The following is a 26,540-nucleotide window of genomic DNA, read 5'->3' on the forward strand; positions in this document are numbered from 1 at the left end:
CGCTGCTACTAGACAAGAGACTCTTTGACCCCCGGGCGCACTGTCTGCCCCAGGGGTGGGGAGGGAGGGAGGGCAGCATCCGAGGGGCTCATGGGCGTGAGCCCAATGGCAGGTCCGGCGTCCCCTGTCCAGCCCCTTTCCTCACCCGTGCTCGGCATGCCGCTGTTCCCATTCCTGTGGCCGTACATCTTGCTCATGGTGGTGGCGATCAGGCCCTCCTTCTCCGGGCCACTGTCCCCACTACCGTCCTGGCTGTGATGGTACATGTAAGATGCCTGCTTCACCGTGCGCTGGAGCAGGTGCTGGCGATAGGCCCTCTGGATCTTGATGGCACACACCTCCTCGTGCTTCCTCTTGAGGGTGGTGGTGATGGGCTCGTAGGAGACCTTGGAGGGGTTGGCGGCCATGAACTTCTCCTCCATGGTCTCCTTGAGAGCGTCCATTTCCCCAGAGTCGCCCAGGACCTCCTTGGTGAGGGCAAAGAGGATGTCCAGGCAGTGGATTTTGTCCCCCGGCACCATGGGCAGGTCCAGCGTGATGAGCTTGATCTTGTTGGGCTTGGCGATCCTCAGCGGCTCCTGCAGGGTGTCCACGAAGTCTGAGAGGCGGCTGTAGGCAATGAACTGCGTGGCGTCGGGGTCGAACTTCTCCCATGTCTCGTAGAACATCTCGAAGTCGTCCTCGCCGAGGGGCTCGCTGCTCTCCTCGGTGGCCACGTTGAAGTTCTCCAGGATGATGGCGATGTACATGTTGACCACGATGAGGAAGGAGATGATGATGTAGCTGCAGAAGAAGCAGATGCCGATGGAGGGGTTGCCACAGTCACCCCTGACGCTGGTGCCCGGGTTCTCGAGTGTTGGGTCACAGTCGGGGGGCCCGCTGTTGAGGATCGGGTTGAGGAGCCCGTCCCAGCCAGCCGACGTGGTGATCTCGAAGAGGCAGATGATGCTATTGCCAAAAGTCTCAAAGTTGAACATGTCATCGATGCCTGACTCCTTCTTGACATAGGCAAAGTTGGACATGCCGAAGATGGAGTAGATAAACATGACCAGGAAGAGGAGGAGGCCGATGTTGAAGAGGGCCGGCAGGGACATCATGAGGGCAAAGAGCAGAGTCCGGATGCCCTTGGCCCCACGGATCAGCCGCAGGACACGCCCGATCCGGGCCAGGCGGATCACTCGGAACAGTGTGGGAGACACGAAGTATTTCTGGATCAGATCGGAGAGCGCGAGGCCTGTAGGGAGCAAGTGTGAGGAGCACTGTCCTTGGGGTAGGAGGCGGGGTCAGGGAGCGGGGGGGCGGTGGTGGGGCGCATGCAGGGCTCAAGGGGGCCTGGCCTGGTATGCTCCTCCCCAGAAGCGAGCAAGAGAAGCACAGTCCAAATGGCCTGACCCGTGAGGCTGGGCTCCCCCAGGGTCCTGGGGCCAGGGGCTCTGCTCTGCCCTGACACAGGCGGAAGGAGGTGAGATGTGCCCAAGCTGATGGGGTTCAGGGTAAGCCGACCCCCAAGGCTGTTTGTAGATGCCCCAGATGAGACAGAGAGGGAGGACAGCTGTGTGTGTGACTCGGAGCGTGACTTGTTTGTGACTCAGTTTCCTCATCTGTAAAGCAGAGGTGGTGGTAACAGTGCCTACCTCCTGGGATAGCACAGTGTCAGGCAAATAGTAAATGGTCAGTAAATGGTGGTTAGTTGCTATCGTGATTACACACGTCTGTGCACTTCTGTGTGTATGGAGACTGGAACCATCTTCTGTCTTCCACTGGGCTCACGGGCACCCGAGTGTGCATCTACTGGTTTCTAGAAGTGTATTCGTGGGTGTGCAGGTGACAGACTGCCTGTGAGCCCGGCCCATGTGCCTTTTGTGCATTAAGTGTGATGTGCATAGGCAGCCCATGTGTCCGTGTACATGCATGTGTGAGCTTTCCACGTGCAAGAGCAGGTGCATGAACGCAAGGACGGGAGCAGTAGGCCTCCCTGAGTGAGTCTGCCCGGCCCGGCCCCGCTCACCCACGATGGACAGGATGACGACCACAAAGTCGAAGATGTTCCAGCCGACGGTGAAGTAATACTGGCGCAGGGCGAGCATCTTGAGCACGCACTCGCCGGTGAAGATGATGATGAAGACCATATTGATGTTGTACAGGATGTCCACTTTGAGTTGACTCTGGTCGTCCGTCTCCACCATCATGGTGACCATGTTGAGGCAGATCAGGATCATGATCGTGATGTCGAATGCCTGCTTGGTCACGCAGTCATACACCATGCCCTGGATCTTGTTCTGCAGCGTGGGAGGGGTGTGGGGGTGCAAGTGGGTGGATTTTGGGGGGGCAGTGGTCAGGACCCACACAGGATGTGGACAGGCAGGAGACACAGGAAGACACAACAGCATGAGAGAGAGACAGAGACGGGGGGGGAAGAGGTGTTAGGGCTTGTGGTAGAGTCGGCCACGGCAGGGAGGGGAGACCCATCCGGACAAGCCATTCTGGGGGGTCCGTGGGCTTCCTCCTCACTCTAGGACGCTTCCTCCTCTCAAGGTCCCCCGGCAACCTCTCATCCTTCTCCCGAAGTCATTGCTCACGGGGGAGGGTGTCTGGACATCCTCTTCCTCCCGCTTCCAGGGGCCCTTGCCCCAGAGGCCACCCGCTGAAGGGGTGGGCCGACACTGGGGGCAAACCAGCAACTGGGGTTTATCAGGTTGCTGCTGCCCCCCCACACAGTGCCTCAGGGCGGTTACAAAGAAGCAAGCTCTCCAGCATGGGGACCCAGCCTCACGCCAGGGACACCACCTGGTGGGCGGAGGACAGCCTGCATTTTGCCCCCATGGGCCCCCTTGGGCAGAACGTTCATCCAGGCTGCAGGAGGAGGGGCTCAGAGGTCCGGTACCTGGGGCCGGGGAATTGGCTTCTGAGGCTTCTTGGAGCCAAGCTTCTTCATGGCATTGTAGTATTTCTTCTGTTCCTCCGTCATGAAGATGTCTTTCCCTCCGAAGTATAGTAGGATGGTGTCTGTAAGGCCAGAGGCCCCTCTTCTCGGCCTCCAGGGCCTCCCCACCTCAGGCCCCACCCTTAAAGCAGCCCGCACCCCAGCAGGGGACCCGGAGGGGCCAGAGATGGGGGCTGAGGGAGGGAGGAAGGGGATGGGGGTCTGTGGGGTCCAGAGAAAGGAGGGAGGGGTGCGGGGTGACAGAGTCTGGAAGAGGACCAGCACCGGCTCATAGCCTGTTTGGGGCCAGACACTTGCCATCGTATCTCGATGGGTCCTCTGAATGACCCAGCTGGGTAGGGGGCATCAGCCTCGTTTCTTAACAAGGTAACCAAGGTTCACAGAGGCCTAGTCCCTCTCTCACGGTCGCCGGGGAGGGTCTGAACCCGGGCTTGCTGCCTCAGTCATGCCACCAGCCACAGCACAGTAGCTGCTGAGGCAGCATGTGGGACTATCCCAAGGGACGGATGAGCGAAGGAGGGAGGATGGAGCCCAGGGAAGGTGGGTGGATACTCATCTTCTTCTTCTGCTGGTTGAAGTTGTCGATGATGACGCCGATAAAGAGGTTGAGGGTGAAGAAGGACCCAAAGATGATGAAGATGACAAAATAGAGGTACATGTAGATGTTCACCTCATACTGGGGCTGTTCTTCCTTCTGCAGAGGCCACAGGACAGGACAGGCTGGGACGGAGTGGGATGGGGAGGTTGGGGGGGGCATGTTGGCTGCCCACTGCTCCCCATCTCACTGTGAGCAAGGAGGGCCTGGGCCCAGAGGTGGGCCCTTCCACCCCCAGGCTGCCGAGTCTGGGGGCTTCTGAGGAGGTGGCGTGGGGCCGGGGATGGGCAGAATTGCCACTGTGTCTCTGGTTGCGTCCTCTCCCCGGGCTCACTCACCGGCCACGTCTCGGTGAGGCCCACTCACCTCCCGGGAGTCCACGGCCGCATACATGATGTCCATCCAGCCCTTGAAGGTGGCCTGGGAGAGTGTGGTTGGGTGTGAGGAGAGGGGCTGATTGCCATTTCCACCATCCATGAGTCTCCCTCCTCACCCCAGCCTGGGCCTCCCCAGGGCCCCACGGGGCAGGCGTCACACAGAGACCAGAGAGGTCTAGATACTACCCAGCACTGGGAGCAGGTGGGGGCCTCCTAACAAGGAGTAACGGTGGGTTCAGGTACAACACGAATCTGGGAGCGCTCCCAGTTTTGTGCGAGGGCAGCAGGTCACACTTACCACCTGCAGGAGGGAGAGGTAGCCTAGACCCACGTTGTCATAGTTGACTTTGACGTTGAGCCAGCGGACCTGGCCTGTGTGCATCAGGTTCTCACACTCGGACTTGTTGTTGACCTCGGAGATGTCAAACCTCTCAGAGGTGGTGGTATTGATGCAGTAGTAGAACTTGCCGGCGAACAGGTTGACACCCATGATGCTGAAGATGAGCCAGAAGATGAGGCAGACAAGCAGCACATTCATGATGGAGGGGATGGCTCCCAAGAGGGCATTCACTACCACCGGGGGGGGGGGGGGGAGGGGTCATTCCCACGTCTTTACCCAGGCCCCTTTGGGACAGGGCTCCCCACCTACACTAACCAGGGCACCAGACAAGGCTGGGCATTGTTATTCAGGGAAGGCTTCCTGGAGGAGGGTCACTCTGAGCCAGGCCTGGGGGAGAAGTCTGCTGGGCTCTAGGTTGGGGGTTGGGGAAGTGAGGAGTAGGGTTGGGGGTGCTGCTGGCCTATGGTTGAAGAGAGCTCTCTGCTTGGCTGGAGCCATCAGCCCAGAGTCGGGGCACTAGGCTTCTCTGGAAGCAGCTTGGCCACGGGTCACTAGGCAGGAGACAAACACTCCTACCTCGGCCCCCATAGGAAACTCAGCCCCTGTGACCCGGCCCCCTCCTCATCTGCTCCCAGTATTAGAGACACAGAGACCGAAAAGAAGCCATCGTGGGTCTTCAAAGCGGCAGGACCCTGTGCCCCACTCCCCAGCCCTGGCTGCACAGGCCAGCTTCACTCTGTCAGGCTGGGCCAAATCTGAGAATTGTGCTTTTTCAAGGAGATGCTGTTTCATGACCTCCAGACAGAGTGGGTGGCACAGACCTGGTAAGGCCCGGGGTAGCTCTATTCTTGGCTGGGGCACCAACCAGCTGCATGGGCAGGTCATTTCCCCTCGGGGAGGAGGGGTCCCTGGTTCTGGGGGCAGGAGGACCCAGCATTGGCTGGCCCCTTGCATGAACAGGAGGGAGCCCCTCCGGCTGCGTGCCCTGTTGGCTTGTGACCAGCTGTCCCTCCAAGTGGGTCTTGTTCCCAACAGACCTCTCTTGGCTGGGGAGGTCCCAATTGTCTCAGCCAAAGCTTCTATTATTTACTGTCGCTTCTGTTCTCAAGGGCCTGAGGGAAGGGTGGGCAGGCTCAGAGGCCAGGCACAGGACCCGCCGGCTCACCCAGGTCTCAGAGCCCTGGCGGCCCTGGTGTGAGGCTGGGGAGGGATGCCTATACACCCATCGACCTGCCTCCCTTCCTCCCTCCCTACCCCCGTGCCCTCACAGCTCCCCCCTGGGAGCTGATGCAGCCTCTGCTGTCCCCCAGCGGTGGCAGGGAGGAGCTCCGGAGGGGCTGAGGGCCGGAAGGGGCCCTTGGGTGGTGTGGGATGATGTCTGGGGGCCCTCAGATCTTGCCTTCAGCGGGGCCCTTCAGATCTTGCCTTCAGCGGGGCCCAGAGTCTGAGGCCTCTCCTCCCCCCCGTGGTGGCTGGAGTACAGACCTGCGCCCCCTGCACCTTGCTCTGCGGTGGCTGCTCCCCCAATCCCTAGCCCTCCTCAGAGCCCCCCCTCGGCACCCACCCTCATGCCCTCAAATCGGGACAGCGCCCTCAGGGGACGCAGGGCCCGCAGCGTCCGCAGGGATTTGATGGGACCCAGCTCCGAGTAGCCCAGCCAGTTGGCCACCAGACTGATGATGGAGACCTGCAGAGGGAGGGTGGGCTGGTCAGGGCAGGAAGGGCCTCAAGGCCAGGGCTTTCTAAGCCCCTCGGCCTCAGGGCCACCTCTGGATCTGGCTCACATCCCCCGGGGCAGACTCACATCCACAATGAGGAAATCGAGCCAGCACCAGGCATTGGTGAAGTACACCTTGAAGCCGTAGGCCACCCACTTGAGCAGCATCTCCAGGATGAAGATGTAGGTGAAGACCTTGTCCGCGTACTCCAGGATGGTGCGGATGACTCGCCGCTGCTCGATGTAGATGTCCTCGAAGGCCTGGGGACGCCAGCATGGCCAGGGGTGGCCAGGGCCCGGGAGGCCGGGGCAGCAACCACGTCCCCCACCCTGCCTGCCGCTGGGGCTTCCCAGGGGTCTGGCACTGGGTCCAGGCCAGGGGCAGGCTGTTGGCTTCTCCCAGACTCCCCAGGGCCCATGGGTGCCAGACCCCTAGGGAGAAACCCCTCAGCAGCCCTTCCCCAGGGGTGACAGTCATCTGCTTGGGGGCCAGCACCATGACACATCTTCAACCCTGACCGCCCCCCCCACCCAAGCAACTCAACATTCCCAGGGCCTTCCCACTCCTGCCCTGGCTGGCACCTTTCACTGGGGGTGCACACAGAGTGGGACCCCGCCTGTCGCTTTAAGAAAATGAACATTTTCTACATCATATCCTGCAACCACAAGTGAATCCATTTAGGATTCTCTGGGGTCCAGACTGCCCGGGCCTTGTCCCTCCCATGATGTGGGAAGGAGAGAGCCTGGGAGGGCCTCCTTTGGGCCTGGCACCTGCCTCTGCCCACGCCCGTCCCCCAGGGCGGTGCTTACCAAGGCTCCACTGCTGAGCAGGATCATGAACACGATGAAGGTCTCGAACCAGTTGTGCTCGACAATCTTGAAGCAGGCCCTGCGGAGTGTCCACCACATCTTCCCACGGCCCTGGGAGATGTCCACGTAGAGGATAGGGCAGCGTTGCACGCAGGCTGGGGGAGGGAAGGGGCAAGGGCACCACATCACAGGACTGGGGGCTGCCTCAGGACGTGCAGCCAGCGTGTGCCCACCGCCTTCCCGGGGATCGGCTGATCCCATCCTCCCCACCTCTCCCTGATGGCCTTCAGGCTGCCCAGCCCAGGCCCTGGGGGCAACGGTGTGTCCGCAGGGCTCTCTCCTGAAGGGCTGGGCTGGCCTCTCTCTGCAGATGAAGCCGAGGAGGGTAACGGTCTCAGAGCAGCCGTTCCCAAGCACTGGCCATCCCCAAGCACGGGGTCACACTCAGGGCCCTGTGGGGATTCCGCACGGCAGTCCTCAGGGGCGGGTGTGCACCCACCGCACACGCTTGAGGCTCAGGGGGTCAGGGGCTGGGAGGCATCCGGGCTCTGGTGCCCCTCCCTGGGGCTGTATCTCCCCCAGGCTGTGTCAGGGTAGGGCAGCATGTTGGTGCGGGGTGGGGGGGCGCGGGGGGACGGGAAGTTCTGCATGCTTTCGGTGATGCACATGATCCTGAGATGTCCTCGAGGAGGCACTTGGCTGGGGCTGGGTCAGGGCTGTTGCGCCCCAAAGGCCCTGGCCTGGTCTGTCCCTTCCAGGGGCTGCTGGGCTGGGGGAGGCACCAGGCGAGGTGGTAGGGGTACACGCACATGGACTCGCCCTCACCCTCCGTAAAGCACTCCTCAGGCTGCTCCCCATCGGGGTTCTCTTCAGCCTGCTCCTCGGGGTCCTCCTCGGGGGGCTTATAGTCGGCGGTACTGCAGACGGAGGAGTTCCCATCGAGGCACTGCGGTGGCTTCTGCAGGGGACCACGGGGTCACGTGAGCCCTGGGTCCTCCCACCAGGTGAACCAGCAGAGGGCAGGATGGGAGACCAGATGGGAGAGGAGAAAGAGGGGGTGGAGCTGACCTACTCGTTCATTCATCATTCATTCATTCCCTGAGCCCCGGATTATGGAGCCAGCACTGTGGCCTCTGCAGGAGAACCACAGTGACCAAGGCAGCCATGGTTCTGCCCTCGCGGGGCTTCGATTTGGAGCAGGGCAGGCCAAGGCCTGGGAAGGGATGTGAGGACACAAGGAGGCAGGTGAGGGCCTCAGGTGAGGGAGGAGGCTGGGCGTGGCTGAGCTGGGCTGGGGGTCCTGGGAAGCGTGGGGTGGGGGCAGCGGAGGAATAAGAGGGCCTGAAGGGACTTTTGAGGGAGCATGAAAGGGGTCAGAATGGAGCCAGGGCTGCCATAGCCCACAGGGGATGGTGTGCAGTGTCAAGTTCTGAGCCTTCCCATGCCCAGGGGCTGCTGGGCTGAGGAGCCCAGAAGGAATGGAAAACTTTCCCCTGCAGAAGCTCCAGCCTGGGGCCAAGGAAACCCGATGGGAGTGGGGCAGGGTGGGTAGGCTGGGGCTCTGGCCTGGCCAGGCCTCCCCCACCTCAGCTGGTGCTGTCCCAAGCCAGGTTCCTGGCCCTAGCCCCCCTCCTCAAGGGGACCCCTTCGTGGCTGGAGTTGAGGTCCCTGAAGGGGAAGATGGAGAGGACAGCTTGGGGGGCAGCCTCTGGATCCGGAATGGTCACCAGAAAATTACGGAGCTCCCCTTGTGCCCAGCTGACAGAAAGGGAAACCGAGGCAGGCATTAGGTCAGCCAGGGCACCCACTAAGCCACTTGCCCTGCCTGTGTGTCCCAACTCCCACAGTCCCCCTTGGAGCCTTGTTTGCCCCCCTGAGAGTCCCCAGAGCCTTGGCCCTGGGTGCTCTCCAGCCCTCCCCCACCTCCGCTCCTCATACCGAGGTCAGTGCCACATTTCCCTGGGTATTTATAGCTTGGCAGGCACTTGGCCCCCTGGTAAGTCAGCGTGACACATATCTGGGGGGAATAAGGAGTCAGGAGCTTTCAGAGCAAAGTTCTTTGAGACTCCAGTGCCCAGCCAGGCCCAGGGCCGATAGGGTAGAGATGGGCGGGGGCCCTGCCCTACCTGAGGTGCTAGTCCTTCTTCTGCCAGAGCTGGAGGATAGGCTTTGCGGCTCAGAGTCCGCTCCCCTGAGAGGCTCAGGCAAGGTCTGGCCTCAGCCTGAGCTTCTGGGGGTGACTACCAGTGCCTCCGTCACCCTCGCAGGGAAGGGGCAGGAGGAGGGGGCATCTCCTGTGTGGGTGGGTCAGGGCTACTGCTGAGATGCCTAGCTCTCTGCTCTCCTTGTACCCAACCCCCTTGGCCCCCCAAGCCCCTCCACCTCTCAGAGTCCCCAGCCCAGACCCAGCACTTTGGCCCACACTGGGAGGTTGGGACCAGCCCCAGTGGGATAGTGGGAGCGACTTCAAGTTCAGAGCGGGGTTAAGAGAGGCCTCTCGGGTCCCCACCCTGGAGCTAAGGTGCCACAGGTAGGAACATCCTGTCCAAGAGCACCACCTGCTGGTGAGCAGGAACCCAGGTGGAGGTGCGGAGCCAGAGCGAAGGGACACTGGGGAAGGACAGGCAGGGCCCATCGGAATAATAATCGTCAGTCACCATGCACAGAGAGCCTTCTATGTGCTTACACACAGCATCTCACCTGATGTTCCTGACCAGGCTCTGAGGTAGGTGCCATTACCCCAATTTTACAGATGGAGAAACTGAGTCTCAGAGAGCATTTGACTTCTCTAGGGTCACGCAAAAACTTGAAGCCATGTCTATCTGACCCCTGGCCCCCTCAAGCCAGGTCCTGTGATGGGCTCACCTTGCCATCCTCAGGCTCTGAGAAAGTGTCGGTCTCCTCCTCCGTTGGCATCTCCAGGTCGGACTCCTCGGAGGCGATGGGCACGTGAATGGTCAGGTAGGGGTTGTTGATGAAGTTGAGGTGGTCCAGCTCGATGCTGGGGGGAGAGCCGTCAACCAGGCCCACGTGGTTCAGGATGTGATTGTCCTTCTTCAGGTCCTTGTCGCCCTCATCGGGCGGCAGCTCCTTCTTCTCGTCCTCTGGGGCGCTCTCCCCGGCCTCCCCGGGCTCCCCAGACTCCCCGAGGCTGAGCATAATTTCCCTGGGGCTCAGGATCTTGCCATGCAGCAGTCCCAGGAGAAAGGCTTTGGCAAAGCCAATGCCCCACTTGATGCGCCCAATGGCGATCTGCAGGTTGTTCATCTCGCCATCCTCATCTGAGGTGGCCAGGCTGTCGGCACTGAAGGAGCTCAAAAGCAGGGCCAAGAAGAGGTTCAGGACCTGGGGAACAGGGGTTGGGAGGAACCTCAGCTCAGCCTCGGGGGCCCCCCCCAAGGGTGTCACCTTCAGCCAGCACCAGGGGCCTTAGGTCTCCAGATCAGACCTACCACATGTGGGGCATTTGAAAGGATATCACCTACTGGGATCCTCACAACTGCTCGGGGAGGTGAGGAGTGTTACTATCACCCCCACTTTGCAGAAAAAGAAGTAGAGACTTAGGCACATGATAGGAGTCTGCAAGACCATGGCAGAGGCAGGGTTTGGGGAGGCCCACTGGGTGACAGGGGCTCTTTCCAGGACTCTGTCTTCCATCTCCACTGTTGAGGAAGGCAGAACAAAGAACAGGGCTCTCGTCTTGAGTTTCCAGGACTTATTGGGACCCTGAATCAGCTGAGCCTTCTTTTCCTATCTGTTAATAGAGCCTGTGCTCCCCGGTGCTCAGATGCATGTACCCCATTGCTCTGGGAAGGGCATACCCTACTGCTATTCACCCTCTGTTCTCTCCCCGGGATTCCCTGCTCCACCTGGTTTTCTTCCCATTTCCCTACTGAAAGACTTAGGAGGTTACTGGTCTACCCCTCCAGTCTCCAGCCTTATTTTCCAGAGGCAGATGTTTGCTGAGCCTCTCCCATTGTGGTGTCAGGGAGCTCCAACCTAGTAGAGACAGACGTTTGATCAGATACAATGCAGTGGGTTTGCATGGCAGTAGACACTGGGGTGCACATGCTGCTTGGCCTTGAACCCCAGTTTACTAGCTATGTGTCCTGAGGCAAATCATATCGCTGCTCTGTGCCTCCGTTTCCTCATGGGTATTAATGGGGATGATTCCAGTACCCACCTCCTTGCATTGTTGTGAGGATTAAAAGATCAATGTAAGTAGAGCACACAGTAGGCACTCAAAACATGTTGGCTGTTCCGTGTGCAAGGACAGAAGGTACAAGGTACAGGAAAGAGTACGATTAACTCTGAGGCCAGCTCAGCATTTTATTAATAAGGAAACTGAGTCCCAGCGAGGTAGAGGGACGTGCCCTATGACATCCAGCACAATCAGGACTAGAATCCAGGTGTCCAGTCATTGCATAACTTTAGAGGATATCATTCATTTAGACTACAATGTGAATGGCAGCCCCAGAGGTTGTACAGTACGGTGGCTGTACCTTCTACCAGGGAACGAGGAAGAAGGTGAAGCCCAGCTTGGGTGCGGGGTCCTGGCACCTGTCAGCCAGAGGCAGGGCCAGGTCTTACTCTGGGGACCTTGGGACAGGGCTGGGTGTGTGAGTGGACATGAAGGAGTAGGGGAGCCTATATGTGTCCACCTTTGACTAACTTCTCTATGTGCCTCTTGCAGCCTGGCTTCTACCGGGGGCCCTCCAAGGTCTTTTTACCATCGCCTTACCTACCATGTTAGCATAATGTCTTTAAAGTGTGTGTGTATCTATATATACACACTGGGGGAGAAGGTGCTGGGGCGATTCCTCCCCATCTCTCTGCCCCCTAGCTACTTTTCTGCCTTTGCCCCCAACCAATATTTATTGGTCTTTCTTTCCCTTTGTCGGGGGTGGCGGGGGGGAGAGGCATCCAGTTGCCAGAAACACATCTGAGATGGGAATTAACTGCTCTCTGGGTCAGCAGGGTTTGCACACGGCTCCTGCCTGGGACAGAAATAGCTGTCTCAGGCAAGGCGTAGGGAGGAGGCCTGGAGGGAAGGGGGATGGACATCATGTTCCCCCAGGGGCTCTGAGGGGTGGGTTACCTACGCCCTTGTCATTTCCTCTTCTTCATAGTAACCCAGGGGAAGTGCCCAAGTGCCACATGCAGGGGACATGGGGCGCCACACTCCTTGGCAGGATGCCTCAGTGCCCTCTGGCAGACACCAGCTTCCGTGAGGCCTGGGCTGGGGGGGGCAGTGGGCGGGGACAGCACCCAAGGAGCTGCCAGTGCCGCCTCCCCGGGCTGCTCCAGTCCTTCTGAGCAAAGCAAGAGAGCAGAGTGGCAGAGTGGGCTGGGAAGGAGTAGCAGCGGTGTGTGTGTGTGTGCACGTGTGTGCGTGCACACGCGTGTGCATGCATGTGTGGGGAGTGACACACATGTGTGACAGGCACACAGAGGCAGTGGAGGGGTTCCAGACTCTGGAGCCAGACTGCTTGGGTTCCAATCCTGTGCAGGTTACTAGCTTCCTGCCCTGAGCCTTGGCTTCCTCATCTACAAACCAGAGAAGAAACAGCACGTCGCGGTCAGGCGGTGGTGAGCATCGGGAGATGGATACACAGAAAGCTCTCAGAATGCTGGACAAATGCACAGAGAGGTCAACTGTCGCCGTTGTTACTGCCCCTGTTGACACCGTCATTCTCACCCCCGCTGCTATTACTGATGCTGTTACTGGCGTGACGCAGACCCAGGTTCTAGTCCGGGCTCAGTCTCACCCTCGCTGTGTGGTTCGGGGCAGGGGCTCCTCAGAGCACGGCGCGGACCTGACCTCCCTCCCAGGGTTGGGAGAGCATTAGGGATAACGCATGTAAAGCCCTTTGCGCAGGGACGGGCGCAGGGCAGGAGCCCAGTCCTTGCGGAGGGTGGGGTGACACCTAAGGTGAGGACCTGAACCGTCACTTTCCACCCCGCCCCCTGGCCCCGGCCTTGTAGACCAAGTGCTTTGCTGAGTGCTCAGACCACACGCTGAAGGGGGTCACCACCATTACCATCCCCATTTTCCTCATGAGAAAAATTAAGGCCAGAGAGAGGTTAAATAACATCTCAAGTTTTCCCGGTCAGTAAGCAGCAAAACAGGGGCTTGCAGTGCTTTTGAATTTACACACGTACAGATGGAAACCCAACAGACCTTTATAGTCATGCTGGGCCCTTAAACTTACCTTCTACTCAGAGCTACCTACCCACCCCAATCCCGCCCCAAAGTACTGCTGGGGCATCTTCTCTCTCTCTCCCCAGGCCCCAGGCCCTCTCCCAGGGACAGCCAGCTGGGGTTCTCCTGCCTAGCTGTCCCTGGGGGCTCAGGACCTCATCCCAGGGTCTCTTCCTCAGTGGAGGTGACACCCCTCCCCTCCAGCCGACTCCTACCCCCAGCCAGAGCTCAGCGATATCTGAGAAGCGCTGACCCAGCAGCCTAAGGATTCCACCGGCCTTTGCGGAACGTGGGGACGTGCGTCTTCCCAGCACCGCCCCCCCCACACACCGTTGCTCAGGGCAGCGTCGGCCACGGCAGGGGGCAGCCGGGCACAGGGCTCCTAGCAGAAGTGTCACCCACCCTGAGCAGGGCAGGAGTTGTGGGCGTCAGGATGTGGAGACACGCCACCCCAGGCCCCAGCCACAGAAATGCTGGTCAGCATGATGGCGGCCTGCACCCCTGCTCCTCATGGGCCCCCCTGCAGCTCCTCCCCTGCACCAGCCCCACAGGGAAGCCCTGAGCCACAGAAGGTGGTAGGATGAAAGCAGTTTATGCCATCTCCCCTCTCCCGGGGCCCAATTCCAGGAACGGAGGAGGGTGAGAGGGTGAGAGAGAGACAGGAGGCTGGGGAGTTCTGATGCCAACCCCGCGTGCCGCCTTCCCGCACCCAGCTGACCACAGAGCAGTCGCTTGTTCAAGGTCACACAGAGCTGGGCCTGGAACGTGGGTCTGTCTGACTCCAGTTATCATGTTACTTTACCCCAAACACTAGGTTTCAACGGTACTACTCACAGCGTCCTCTCTGGACCAGCGACAGCTGCGTTGGTTAGAAATGCAGAGTCCCAGGCCCTGGCCCCCAAGCTGCTGAATCAGACTCTGCAGACGTGGGGCCAGGAATCTATCTGGGTTTTAAGAAACTCCCAGGTGCTTCTTAAGCAGGTTAAAATTGGAGAGCCCCTGGGTTAAACCATATAAAATTGCCCTTTTGGGTGGGGGAAGTAGAATACGTTACAGTATCAGTGATTTCATCCAGTTTAACCACATGGGGCAAAGGCCCTTGAAGGACAGCCCAATTTAAAGGACATAACTGAATGCACATGTTTCGGACGCTTGGGTTTCCTGGCGGTGGGGGCGGGGGGAGCCACCCAGCCAGCCTAACTCACCACTAGGTTGCCGATGACCATGACCATGAGGAAGACTGTGAGGCACATGGCCTGGCCGGCCACCTCCATGCAGTCCCACATGGTCTCGATCCACTCCCCGCACAGGATGCGGAAGACGATGAGGAAGGAGTGGAAGAAGTCGTGCATGTGCCAACGGGGCAGGCTGCAGTCGGCCGCGATCTTGCACACGCACTCCTTGTAGCTCTTGCCAAACAGCTGCATGCCCACGACGGCGAAGATGAACACAATGATGGCCAGCACCAGCGTCAGGTTGCCCAGAGCGCCCACCGAGTTGCCGATGATCTTGATGAGCATGTTCAGCGTTGGCCACGACTTGGCCAGCTTGAAGACCCGCAGCTGCGGGGCAGGGGGAGGGTAGGGGCCAAGCAGGGTCCAATGAGGTCCAGGCCCCCCTCCTCCAATGAGGCCCAGCCTCCCCCTCCCACCACCCGGTCCAACCCGAGGGAGCCCCATCCTTAGGAGAAAGAACTCTCCAGAACAACTCAAATCCCCGCCCCATAAGTGATCTGAGGCCTCAGCCTTCCTCTCTGTTAAATGGGAATACTCCTATCTGACCACCTCATCCTCTTTCTGTGTTCAAAAGAAATAGAGTCCTTATATCTTAAAGATACAGACTGAAGTATTTTACAAGTGACATTATATGTCAGGATTTGCTTTAACATGCTCCCCCCCCATAAAAAGTAGGGGACAGATGGAATAAGAACTACAGAATGTTGATGGCTGTTGGAGTGGGTGATAGGTACACAGAGGTTCAGTATACTTTATATGTTTGTGGATGAATGACAGGTCCCATAATAAAGTTTTTTAAAAAAAAGTGTTCCTATGGGGTGGTGGAAAGGATACTAAACCGGACTCCTGATTCCACTACTAATGAGCTTCCTGAGCCCCAGCCTTCAGGTCTGCAATATGGTGCCTTCTCCACTTTCACCCAAGGTCACTAAGGAGTCAAGCCCAAATGTCAGCTCCCAGGGCTCTCATTTTGGCCCCCGGCCGCCCTATGTGATAAGGGAGGGGGCTCTCTTCCTCCCCATTTCCAGTAAGGAAGGCTCTGAGTGGTGGAGTGGCATACACAAGTGGCTTCCTGGCAATCTCTCCCCCCATCTTCCTGCGTACCCCCACCCCGCCCCTCCTCAACCTGGCCCCTGGGCCTCACGCACCAGTCGGAAGGAGCGGAGAACGGACAGCCCTTGCACGTTGGCCAGGCCCAGTTCCACCAGGCTGAGGGTGACGATGATACTGTCGAAGATGTTCCAGCCCTGCTGGAAGTACTCGTAGGGGTCCATGGCGATGAGCTTCAGTACCATCTCTGCTGTGAAGATGCCGGTGAAGACCTGCAGGGTGGGGGGCACCCCACATCGCAGAGCCTCAGGGAGCACAGGGCCTTGAAGGTCGCCCCCCCCCCAACTCCCACCTCCTGGCAGAGCCCTGAGCAGGGTCAGGCAGTGGTACCCGTGGCCCACATGTGTGCGTGCGTGAGTGGAATGGCCCTGCCCCAGGGCACAGTGGGTACCACCCCGAGGGAGGCCTGAACCCATCCGCTTCTGGCCTTGGGCCCATGGGCCAGTCATTCACTTCTTGGGGGCCTCCCCCCAGTCATAATATTTAGCACTCATACAGCCCTTTGCGGTTCACGTGATGACCTCACCGGAATGCCAATTTCTATGTAGTTGGGAGTGATGGTCACTTGTCGCAGAGATGAAAACGTTGAGACTCTGAGAGTAAGCGGCAAGTGCTTGCTCACGCCACCCATATGGGAATGAGTCAGACCTCAAACCCAGGTCTTGGGGTGCTTAATTTAGTCTTCCTGTCTCTACACCCTACCCTCTCTACCCTGATTGGCAGAACTCAGCAAACCTTGGTGGACTCAGAAGTCTAGGGTAGGGGCCAAAAGGGCGCAAGATCAGGGATCCAGGAGAAGGCCAGAGCTGCCCTCCACAAACCGGGCGCAGGGGTGTAAGGGCTTCCTAGCCTCTGAAAGCTCCCTGGGCACAGCCCCCCTCCTGCTGGGCACCAGCTGCCCTGGTCCACAGCTTGCCCGGGCACATGCTGAACCCCGCCCAGGAGCTGTCCCTGGCCATAGCAGGTGCCCAGACGGCAGCAGAGTGCGGGCAGGGGTGGGCAGGCGGTGGGCAGGTGGCAGGCTGGACCCATCACGCACAGCCCGGCAGCTGCACTGTGAGTCTAGAGCACACGCTTGTCCCTCCAGCCCAGCCTGGCATGGCTGCCTTAGACATCTCCATGGGATAGAAGTGCCTGCCTCACAGGCTGGGAGTCCAGCGTCTGATGCCCACACCACCCATATCGTCCTCATCCTGCCGCAGGCCCCCAAATCTTATTCTCCTTGGGCTCTCCTCACCCTCAGGGTGGTGGAGGGAGCATCTGGCCCATTTGCCATCTGGAAACATTTCTAAGGGAATGGGGAAGGGCAGGGCAGGGCTGGAGGATGAAGCGGCTTTTTCCCTTTGTCAGGCTCCACGGGGCTGGAAACGAGGTGATAATGCTCCTAATGGGCAGGGATAAGCAGGCGGATCAGTGCATGTCAACAATAGCTGGGCAGGAAAGGCCGCCGCCCAGAGCTGGCCTGGCCACGATCGAGAAATGGTAGTGGGCAGGGCGCTGGGGTTGGGGGACTATGCCCAGGGGGCCTCTTGGGCCTGGGTGCCCAGGGCTATATGCCCCCACTTTCAGGTCCCTTGGTCCCTCTTAGGCCCACATCAACCTCTGAAAGTGGAGACCTGTCACCCATGCCCCCACTCCCCCACCTCTGCCTCCAGGGCATGGGCTGGACCCCAGACCCCCTGAGTCCTACTTTTAAAATGTCTAGCACCTCATTCCCATTCTCTCTGCCTCCAAATACCCTAAAACCCAAATTCCACATCCCATGGGTCACCCCATGTACCTCCCGTGTATCTCAACTCCTGCCCCCCATATACTGGGAGAGAATAAGCCCAGCTTGTCCCCATACGCCCCCCAATAGTGCCCCGTATTTCCGCACAGCCCAGATGGCCCCATAGGGCCCTGTGGCCCTTCTCTCTCCTGTCCTGCCTGGGAGTGACACCTCTCCCTGTCCCCTCCCTACCAGGTTGCCCACGGTGAGCACGTTGTCAAAGTGCTCTGTCATGGGGTAATGCTCCATGGCCATGAAGAGGGTGTTGAGCACAATGCAGATGGTAATGCCCAAGTCCACGAAGGGGTCCATGACAATCAGGTGGATGATGCTCTTGAACTTCATCCATGGGGTGCAGCAGTTCCATATGAGCACTTTGTGGGCACACTTGTACCACCACGGTGGGCACTTCTGGTGGGCCTCTTCCAGCTCTGGGAGTAGGGTAGAAACACACCTGCTGAGGACCCCCACCGCCACCCCAAGTGTCCTCCATCCCTGACCCAGATCTTAGGTCCCACCTTCCAGGCCTGCCCCTTGAGCTCCACATCTCAAACCCATCCCCTCAGCCAAGCCTACTTCAAGCCTCCTCTGGGGGGTGGGGGGTGTCACCCTCAAGACCTGCCCCCGGAGACCCCGCCCACATGCCCCAACCCACCCCAGTGTCCCGCCCCCAAAGCCCCGCCTGTTAATGCTCCCACCCTCAAACCCCCACCCCCTCAGCCAGCCCTACCTGTAATCCCTTCTCTTAATGCCCCACCTCAGGCTGGGCCGTCTTGGCACACCTCACAAAGCCCGCCCTTCAGTGACTCCCACCCTCTGCCCGTGGCCCCCGGGGCGGTGATCCTGGCTCGGGAGACCCCTGATCTCTGGCTGGGCCCGAGGGTCTGCAGGGAGAGGTGGGAGGCCACCGCAGAGGGTTGGGCCCCGTTCCACTTGCTGCTGGCCAATGCCATTCAGAGCAGACCAAGGATCCCCCTGAGGCCTCTCCCTCCCATTGCCAGCAAAGGTGACCCCTCCACACTGTCCCCAGCCCGTCTGTCCTTTCCCATCAGAGGGGCTTTCTGGAAACATCGCCTATTCTTGCCACCCCAGCTCTAGAGTCCTGGGGTTCTGTCAGGCCCATGGATAAAGCTGCCCTTCCTGCTGGCCTGTGGGAGTCCGCAGCCTCAGCGTGATCTTATTTCATTACCACCAGAAATTTATGAGACAAGTGCTATCAGTGACCCCCCATTTCATAGATGAGGAGAGAGTCAGGGGCCGTCCCATGGAGATCTGGGTTCGAGTGCAGGATTGGGACACCCCAGGAAATTAGCTAATTGGACCTCGCAAAGGCTGCAGATTCTAGTCTGATAGTAACAGCCCCACCCCCAAGCTGGTGACCCCCAAGTCACTGCAGGTGATTCAAACAGTGTCTGACACCCAAAACTTCTCACAGCAGTCCCAGCCAGGGCAGCGTTGAGTGACCTCCTCAGCCAGTGACACCGAGTACCCCCTGTGGCATTCTCTGGCAGGGCACAGACCCCTGGATGCCTGTCATATGAGGTGGGATGAGAAGGTGTCCTCCAGAGGTCTCCAAAGTCCTCTAGGCCCTCCCAGTCCTTCCTGGCACAAGGAAGGGGCGGGGGACCTGAGAAGGGGACCAGATCTCTTCCATGTCAGATTTCCTTCTTCCTTTGCTTCCTCCTCCCCTTCTCCTCCCTCCTCCCATTTCCCTCCCTCCCCCCTTTCCTCTCATCCATCCACACACCCATGTCTCTTCCCATTCACTGATCTTTCAGCCCATCCATCCATCCGTGTTTGTGTCTATCCACCCTGTCCTTGTTACCTTATCCTGTTCTTTCCCTGGCACTTGTAGGGCAGTATGGGGATTTGAGGGAATCTGGGACTCTACCTGGGCAGAGTTTGACCTTTGACCTTTAACTTCTGTCCAGAAGACATTTGAGGAGCAGGATTTCCAGTTTCCAGAACACTGGGCCTTCCTGGTTAGTATGATCCTCCTGTCCTTCCCCATTGCCTTGGCAGCCCCCGAGGTCCTCCCCCGGAAGCCCCCAGTTCCCATAGCAGCCTGGCCTTGCAGCCAGAACTGGGCCGGGCTAAGCCAGGATTATACTTCTCACGGCCATTTCTTCGATACCTATATTAAGTTACTGTCCTTCCGAAGCTGGGCCCAGCCAGGCCCCACCTGCCCGCCCCCCGCCCAGGAGCCCGAGTGGCCTGATGGGCAGGACAAGCAGAGTAGGATGTCCAGAGGGGTGTCAAGCACTCACCTTCCATGGCGTCCGAGATAGCGCTGTCTGCACTGCAGCTCTGCCGGGGAGGCCCCTTCTCCCCCAGTGATGTGTCTAGGCTGCCGTTGCAGTCTTTGCCGTGGGCTGGGTCCCCATCTGCCTCCCCGCCTTCCAGAGCCTGGGCAGGCTTGGCCTGTGGATCAGCAAGGATGGTGGGCACGGAGTCCATCTTGGAGCCCGGTGGATGGACTAATGGACTCTCAGAGCTTCTTTCCAAGTCCTGAGCCTGGTGCGGTTTGGGGGGCGACCTCGGGGGTGATGGGATTGACAGAGTAGGGACCAAAGTGACTGAAGACCTTCATCCCTGAAGACCCACAGCTCTCGGAAGCCTGGACTGACCCTACACTCCAGGAGGTGGTGAGGAAATGGGCGGCTTCACGCCAGGGCCTCCCCAGGACCCACCTCTCCCTCAGCATGGGCCCATATCCCACCCAGAAAGAATCACAAGACCATAGATATTTGAGCTGGAAGGTCACTTCAGGTTTAACTACTCCAGATGCCTTGTTGTTTATAGGGACACTGAGGCACAGAGCTGCGGATTACTCTCTCTACTGCCTGGATGCCTCCCATCCCCGCAAAGCCCCCAGCCTGGGGCCTTGTGCTCACCCTGCCTTGCAGCCCCTACCCCACGCCTCTCCCTCACCCTCAGCCTGCCCGGGAGAACCCAGGCTGAGGGCCTCCTCTCCCTGAGTCCAGACCTTCCCCAGCTCCTCCTGCTGCTTTTTGAATTTCTCCAGCATCTGCTGAAACTCTTCTTCTTTCTCCTGATCCTCGGCCAGGGTGGCCTCGTTCTGCTCTGCATACGCCATGGCCACCACCGCCAGGATCAGGTTAATGAGGTAGAAGGAGCCCAGGAAAATGATGACCACGAAGAAGATCATGTAGGTCTTGCCAGCAGCTCGAAGGGTCTGGGAGGAGGGGGAGAGGGAGAGGGAGCGTCCCATGGCCCCCTGCCTGCTTTCACCCACCACCCCTCTCCACACACCCACTGCCCAGATAGGTAGACAGGGAGGGTCGCTCACAGAGCCTGGCGATTTGAGGACCTTGAGGCAGGGGATAGCCATCCTTGGCAGGCTAAGCCACATTCTGGGGAGCTTCAAAATATACACTTGGGACCCAGACTTTCCTGGTCTCCTGGCTCAGAGAGCCCTAGGACCTGGGACAGACATCTTGAGATTAGAGAGCCAGGATAAAAAAAAAAAAAAAAAAAGTGGTGAACACGGGCTTTGGGGTCAACTTGAATCCTACCGTTGCTACCATGCCTGGCATCTAATAAGAGCTCAACAAATAATAGTTGCCATTATTATTATTATCATTAATATCATCAGTGTTAGAAACATTACCAGGGACCAGAAGGCACTGCGGCTCCAGACGCAACCTGCCTACCATGCAAACAGTAGAAGCTAAATAATTGTGTAGGGGCAGGGTTGAATTTCTAAGCTACCCTCCTGGTTGCTGTGAGGCCTGGGGGGTCTGTGCCAGGCCCAGATCTCGGCGCTTAAGGCGAAGGTGGCAAAGGAAGAGAAGGCTGTGGCCAGATGTGGGCAGGTCCCCAGTGTCAGAGGCCTCCGAGAAGCTGTCTGCAGGGGCGCTGACGGGGGTCTCAGGGAGGAGGGGGCCTTGTTACAGGTCCGGCCACGCCCTGAGGAGGCTGTGGGGCTGGGGCCAGGTGGGGGGGGGGGGGGCGGGCTTCGAGCAGAGCGGGGGCAGTCGTACCAGCTGGAAGAGGTTCTCCCAGTAGTCCTGGGTCATGAGGCGGAAGAGGGCCAGGAAGGCCCAGCTGAACGTGTCGTAGCTGGTGTAGCCATAGTTGGGGTTCCGCCCAGCCTTGATACACTCGTAACCCTCGGGGCAGTGCCTGTGGATAAAACGGGCTGCTGGCTTTAGGGAGGGAAGAGAACTCCAGCCGAGCAAAAGATGGGGGGAATCCCAAGAGGAAAAATCCTATAGTTCTGTCCACGTCCCCCAAACAGGGAAGGGTCCCCCCATTCACGTCCACGGGTTTTCCTTACCTTCCCCTCCACCCCACGTCCTTGTCCCTAGTCAGCTCCCGACTCCTGACACCCCTGGGACACCTCTTCCCAGCCCCCCGTATCACTCACCCAGCATCGCTGCTGTTCCCACAGAGCAGGGCGTCATTGGCACCCTCCAGGAAATAGAAGTTCCCTTTGGGGGTCAGAGGCCACAAAGGAGACGTGTCACCCACGTGGACACACTGTGGACACTCGCACTCACTGCACGCCTGGGGGCACATCTGTGTGCACCACATGCACCAAATGGAGGCTCTCTGGCTGCCCCTGTCCCTCCTTTAAGGTCACTGGGTAGATGCCCTTCAGGGAGCCCAGCTGCAAGCCGCGTCAGCTCAGCGCCTCGGGTGTGTGGCTGGGCGGTCGGGACGCAGCAGGGGCACAGAGAGCCGGCCGGCCGGTGTGTGCGCTTGCACGCGGCTACCGCACGTCTGTGTGGGACGCCCGACTGAGGGGTGAGCAGGTGGGGGGAGAGCTGGAATCCAGGGGCCAGGTTGAAGAAGGGGTACCTTTTCCTAATTAGCCAGGAGGCCTTGTATGGAGTAACGGTGGCTGCGTGAAAATGTGTGGCTTGTGTGTGTGCCTGTGGAGTATGGGGTGTGACCAGGTGAGTCCATGGGTGGCGGGTGGTGGCCCTGCCAGGGTGCCAGGAGGTCATGTTATGGGGGAAAATAAGGGATGTGTCGGTTAGGGAATGGGGACGATGGGCCGCTGCTTTTCATAGGGAAAGCCGGAGGATTTTCAAAGCCATGGGGCATTCATTGTCACGCTCACCCTTTGAGAAAGGCATTTTTTTGTTAAAGATTTTATTTATTTTTTTGAGAAAGAGAGCGCGTGCACGGGAGCATGCATGAGCAGAGGGGAGGAGGAGGGAGAGAGTGGCAGACAGAGGGGTATAAGCGGACTCCCTGCTGAGCAGGGCACCCCATGCGGGAATCGATCCCAGGACCCTGGGATCATGACCTGAGCCGAAGGCAGACGCTTCACCGACTGAGCCACCCAGGCGCCCGAGAAAGGCACTGTTGCCTCAGTTTTAGAGGTGAGGGTTCTGAGGGTTAGGGAGACCACGTGACTTGTCAGAGGTTCCCCAAGCTGGTAAGCGATGGATTTAAGCTTCGGTGCCCCCTGCAGCTTATCCCGTGTGAGGGGCTGCCCTAGGGGCTGGGACCGATCCCCCCGGCCTCCCCAGTCTGCGCTCTTACCTTCGTCACTGATGTAGGCATCCCAGTCAAAGGTCGAGTTGCTGGCCCAGCTCTCATGGCTGTTCCACGTGTCGTTGCCGTTCCACGTGTCGTTGCCGTTCCACGTGGTGTTGGTGTCATTGAAGGGCGGGGGCCAGCGCACGCACTTCTGCCGCAGGTTTCCCATGAAGAGCTGCAGCCCCACCAGCGCAAAGACACTCAGGCAGAAGACGGTGAGGATCATCACGTCCGACAGCTTTTTCACGGACTGGATCAGGGCCCCCACAATCGTCTTCAGCCCTGACCAGAGGGAGGGTGAGGGTAGGGGTTTCGCAGGGTGAGAGCTCCCTCTCCTATCCCCTCAAGCCTTTGCCTACACATCTCCTTCAAGGCTTGATATATGAGGGGCACCACTTCCCTGAAGCCTCCCCAAATGAGCCCACCCCTCTCCCATCTCATCCTTGATGTGGAGCCTTTGAATGGCCACAGAATCTCGGCCACTAGAAGAGTAAGCTATAAGGACTTTCCAGGTTGTTGCCTGACTTGTAGAGTAACACACAGGCCCACGGTGGAGTTGAATGTCACCAGGTCAACACTCCCAAACTGTGTTCTACACAACACTGATCTCCCCAGCTGTGCCCTTAAAAGAAGGGGTTCGATAAATGTTTGGGAAAGGCTCAGTTCTAGATTCCGCTCTTGGAGCATGACTGTAGATTAGCCTATCAAAGGCTCTGACAAGTCCTGCAGAAACAAACACACACTTTAATACCACATTTTCTTAACTTACTTGACAACAGAACCCTTTTTCTTATAATGCCTATTAACACCCAAGGAACAGCAGCTCTGGACTGAGCTGGAGATCTTATTGCAACCTGCCCCTTTGGACAGACAAAGGCATAGAAACCCTTAAAGACTTCCAGGGATGGATTCCCATCATTTATGGAAGAGCTGTAACTTTTTCTTTGGGCCTAATCAGAGTGTCTCTCCCTTTTATATCAGTTCATTTCCTTTCCTTTTTTTTTTAAGGTTTTATTTATTTATTTGACAGAGGGAGACATAGTGAGAGAGGGAACACAAGCAGGGGGAGCGGGTGAGGGAGAATCAGGCTTCCCGCCGAGCAGGGAGCCCGATGTGGGGCTCGATCCCAGGACCCTGGGACCATGACCTGAGCCAAAGCAGACACTTAACTGACAGAGCCACCCAGGCACCCCAGTTCATTTCCTTTTCTTATCCTGATGTGGAAAACAGGGGCTCAGCAGCTGCCTTATCAAAACCCTCCAAGCTGGGAGGATGCTGGAAGCGTGGTGTTGAGGACCGTGGCCTTCACTCGGTGGCCAGAGAGCAGTATGGCCTTCGGAAAGCACTTCCTCTCCCAGGGCCTGTCAGGGTGTCACCTTCCTCAGCCACAGTTTGAGGGCATTGGACTAGGGGAAAAGTATGGTACTTTCTAGCACTCAGACCTAATCCCCCTCCTCCCAGGGTCCATCTCTTTTCAGACCGTCTTTCTCTCCTTTCGTGAACCTTGTCTGGTTTCTCCATGTGCTTTTTTGAGGATCTGGGTTTTCAGGATTCTATTTATTTCATGCTTCTCGCTGCATTACTTTGGAATTGCCCTGGCCTGATTGCTCAGTGGGTATGTGGCATGTTCCTTATTGAGCCCTCGGGGCCGGCACGTTCCATCACTCATTCCCTTTGTCTCTCCCTAGTGGAGTTCTCTGCTCTGCCCAGTCTGCTCATTTTATTTAACACACATCCATGCACATTTAATCCTCGTAACAGCCCAATGAGTGGGACTATTATTATGCACATTTTATAGAGGAGGGAACTGAGTCATAGGCAGGTTGAACCACTTGCCCGAAGTCCAAGTTAGGAAGTGGTGGAGATGAGACTTGAGCTCAAGAAGTCTGGCTCAGAGTCTGTGCTCTAACCACCCTGCTGTGCTGCCTCTCGGACGCCCATCCTCCAGCCTCCAGCCCCTGCTCCTCCCTGGCCATGGGGCCCCCCCAACTGTGTCCAGGTTTTGGTGTGAGAGTGTTGTGACCCTGGGTCAGGCTCCTGGACCTGAGTGTCAGGTTCCAGGCCTGGGCATTGGTGGGGGGAGGCCCGCTGGCTCAGGCAGAGGGTCCCTGCACCTTCCCAGTACCTGGGATGACCGTGATGGTTTTCAGGGCCCGCAGCACCCGGAAGGTTCTCAGGGCTGAGATGTTGCCCAAGTCCACAAACTCCGTCAGGTACCTGGGCAGGGGGGTTGGGGTGAAGGCTGTGTCAGAGTCGGGAGTGGATGTGAGGGCAGAAATCACAGCTTCTCTAGGCCCGGAATGAGGATTGCTGAGGAATCCTTGTGGTTGGAGTAACCACAGGGGTTGGGGGGGAAGGTCAGGTCAGACCCCCCAAGGTTCCTCTTGGGTCCTGAGAGCTGGGGAAGACAGTGCAGGAGTTTTTCTGGGCGTGGGGGTGGCAAGGGTAGAGGCCTGTGGGATTGGGGTCCAGCCCTGTTGCCTGTGGCTGCACACGGCGTGTGGAGGCTCACGGAGGGGGCATCAGGAGAGCCTCCCCGCCAGACCCCAGCAATGGCAGCTCGCCGCACACCTGCCCGTCACCCCCGCAGTCCGCCCCTCCCAGAGGGTCAGCGCACTCAGCTGCCCTCTTTGAGGCCTGGGACCCTTCCCTCACCCTCCTCCACCTCAGGATGCCCTCCAGGCCCTGCTCACGCCATGGTGATGACGCTGAAGTCCAGCCAGTTCCAGGGGTCCCGGAGGAATGTGAAGTTGTCAATGCAGAAGCCCCGGGCCAGCATCTTGATGAGGGACTCAAAGGTATAGATCCCCGTGAATGTGTACCTGGTCGGGAGAGTGTGCCCAGGGCCAGGGGTGGTGAGGATGGACCTCCCAGGAGGGAGGTCACAACAATGAAATATGCCGCCCGGGGGGTTGAGGATATTGGTGAGAGTGACAGTGTGCACCACCCTAGGGTCTTACGGTGTTGGTGCAGGGGACAGTTGCAGTGTGTGTCTTCCTGGAAGTGCCACTTGGGGCATCCTTGGGGTGCAGACCCCTGGGGTGGGCTGTGTCCCAGACCGGGGAGGGGGGGAGGGGGCCTCTGAGGAGGAGGAGACTTACTCCACGTGCTTGGACCAGGAAGGCGGGTTGCTCATGGTCATGAACACACAGTTGGTCAGGATGGTGATCATGATGAACATGCTGAACAGCGTCAGGGGGAGGGTCAAGGAAAGTGAGGGAGCAGGTGGGGAGGGGAGGTGGGCGGAGGGCCTCCTCGCCTACAGCACCTGGCTTTGCCCGCCCCTAACCCCTTCTTGCCCCTGCACTCGCCCCACTTGGGCAGGATATGAGTGGATGAGCACTTTGATGGCGCAGCGTCTGATGATGCTGAAGGGGCTCAGCATGTAGAGGGCGGGCGTAGCAGAGAAGCGGAAGATGGCCTTGCCCTTGTTAAGGACGATGAAGGTCTGTGGCAGAGAGAGTGCTGTGAGGTCTAGGGACAGGCAGACAGACGGATGATGGACAGGCAGGGAGAAGAAACCCTACCGGGCCCAGACCTTCTTGTCGCTGTAGTAGGGGTCCAGGTCCTCCAGGGGGATGCCGATGACCTCCGGTGGGGGGTCCCCGTAGATGAGGGGCAGGTTCTTGCCGGCCTCCAGGTCGCTGCGCGGCTTTCTTTCAGACTCCTCGATCTCCATCTGCTTGTTCCGCTGCTGCCGGGCCTCCTCCTCCTGCACCCGCCGCTCTATGGCTGCCAGGGACTCCCGGGTGAAGGGGCGCAGGCTCTCAGGGCCCAGAGGCACCAGGGTGGGCAGAGATGAGCTGGCCATTCTCGCATCCTGGGCTCGGCGGCTGGGAGGGTGGTGGGTCGCCGGGGTGGCTGCAGTGTGCCGCCCCCCGGGTGCTTGGCGGCTCCCCCGCCCTGGGCCTGCTGTCTGCTACTCACC

General features: G+C 58.9%; 1 protein-coding gene across 1 annotated transcript; it reads right to left on the reverse strand.

Moving 5' to 3' along the window:
• Positions 1-8: 8 nt before the first annotated feature.
• SCN4A (sodium voltage-gated channel alpha subunit 4) lies at positions 9-26,423 on the reverse strand. Its single transcript, XM_021678411.1, has 24 exons — positions 26,151-26,423; positions 25,942-26,060; positions 25,714-25,803; positions 25,306-25,434; positions 24,738-24,829; positions 22,616-22,894; positions 21,489-21,552; positions 21,103-21,244; positions 20,085-20,294; positions 19,366-19,519; positions 17,291-17,529; positions 15,369-15,542; positions 14,191-14,547; positions 9,649-10,128; positions 7,609-7,741; positions 6,784-6,938; positions 6,061-6,234; positions 5,817-5,943; positions 4,215-4,486; positions 3,906-3,959; positions 3,501-3,638; positions 2,885-2,989; positions 2,009-2,279; positions 9-1,234 (listed from the first exon to the last, which is right to left on the reverse strand). Exons 1-24 carry the CDS (start codon positions 26,421-26,423, stop codon positions 9-11), a joined length of 5,457 nt encoding a protein of 1,818 aa, XP_021534086.1.
• Positions 26,424-26,540: the final 117 nt, after the last annotated feature.

The sequence above is a fragment of the Neomonachus schauinslandi genome, chromosome 15 (assembly GCF_002201575.2).
Source record: "Neomonachus schauinslandi chromosome 15, ASM220157v2, whole genome shotgun sequence".
NCBI lineage: Eukaryota > Metazoa > Chordata > Mammalia > Carnivora > Phocidae > Neomonachus > Neomonachus schauinslandi.

Coding starts and splice junctions, on each gene's coding strand:
- SCN4A (XM_021678411.1), bottom strand. CDS start 26,423: ATGGCCAGCTCATCTCTGCCCACCCTGGTGCCTCTGGGCCCTGAGAGC. Junction 19,520..20,084: donor AGCAGGAGGAGCTGGGGAAG/GTCTGGACTCAG, acceptor GCTGATCCACAG/GCCAAGCCTGCCCAGGCTCT. Junction 1,235..2,008: donor CGTCATCCTGTCCATCGTGG/GTGAGCGGGGCC, acceptor TGCTCCCTACAG/GCCTCGCGCTCTCCGATCTG.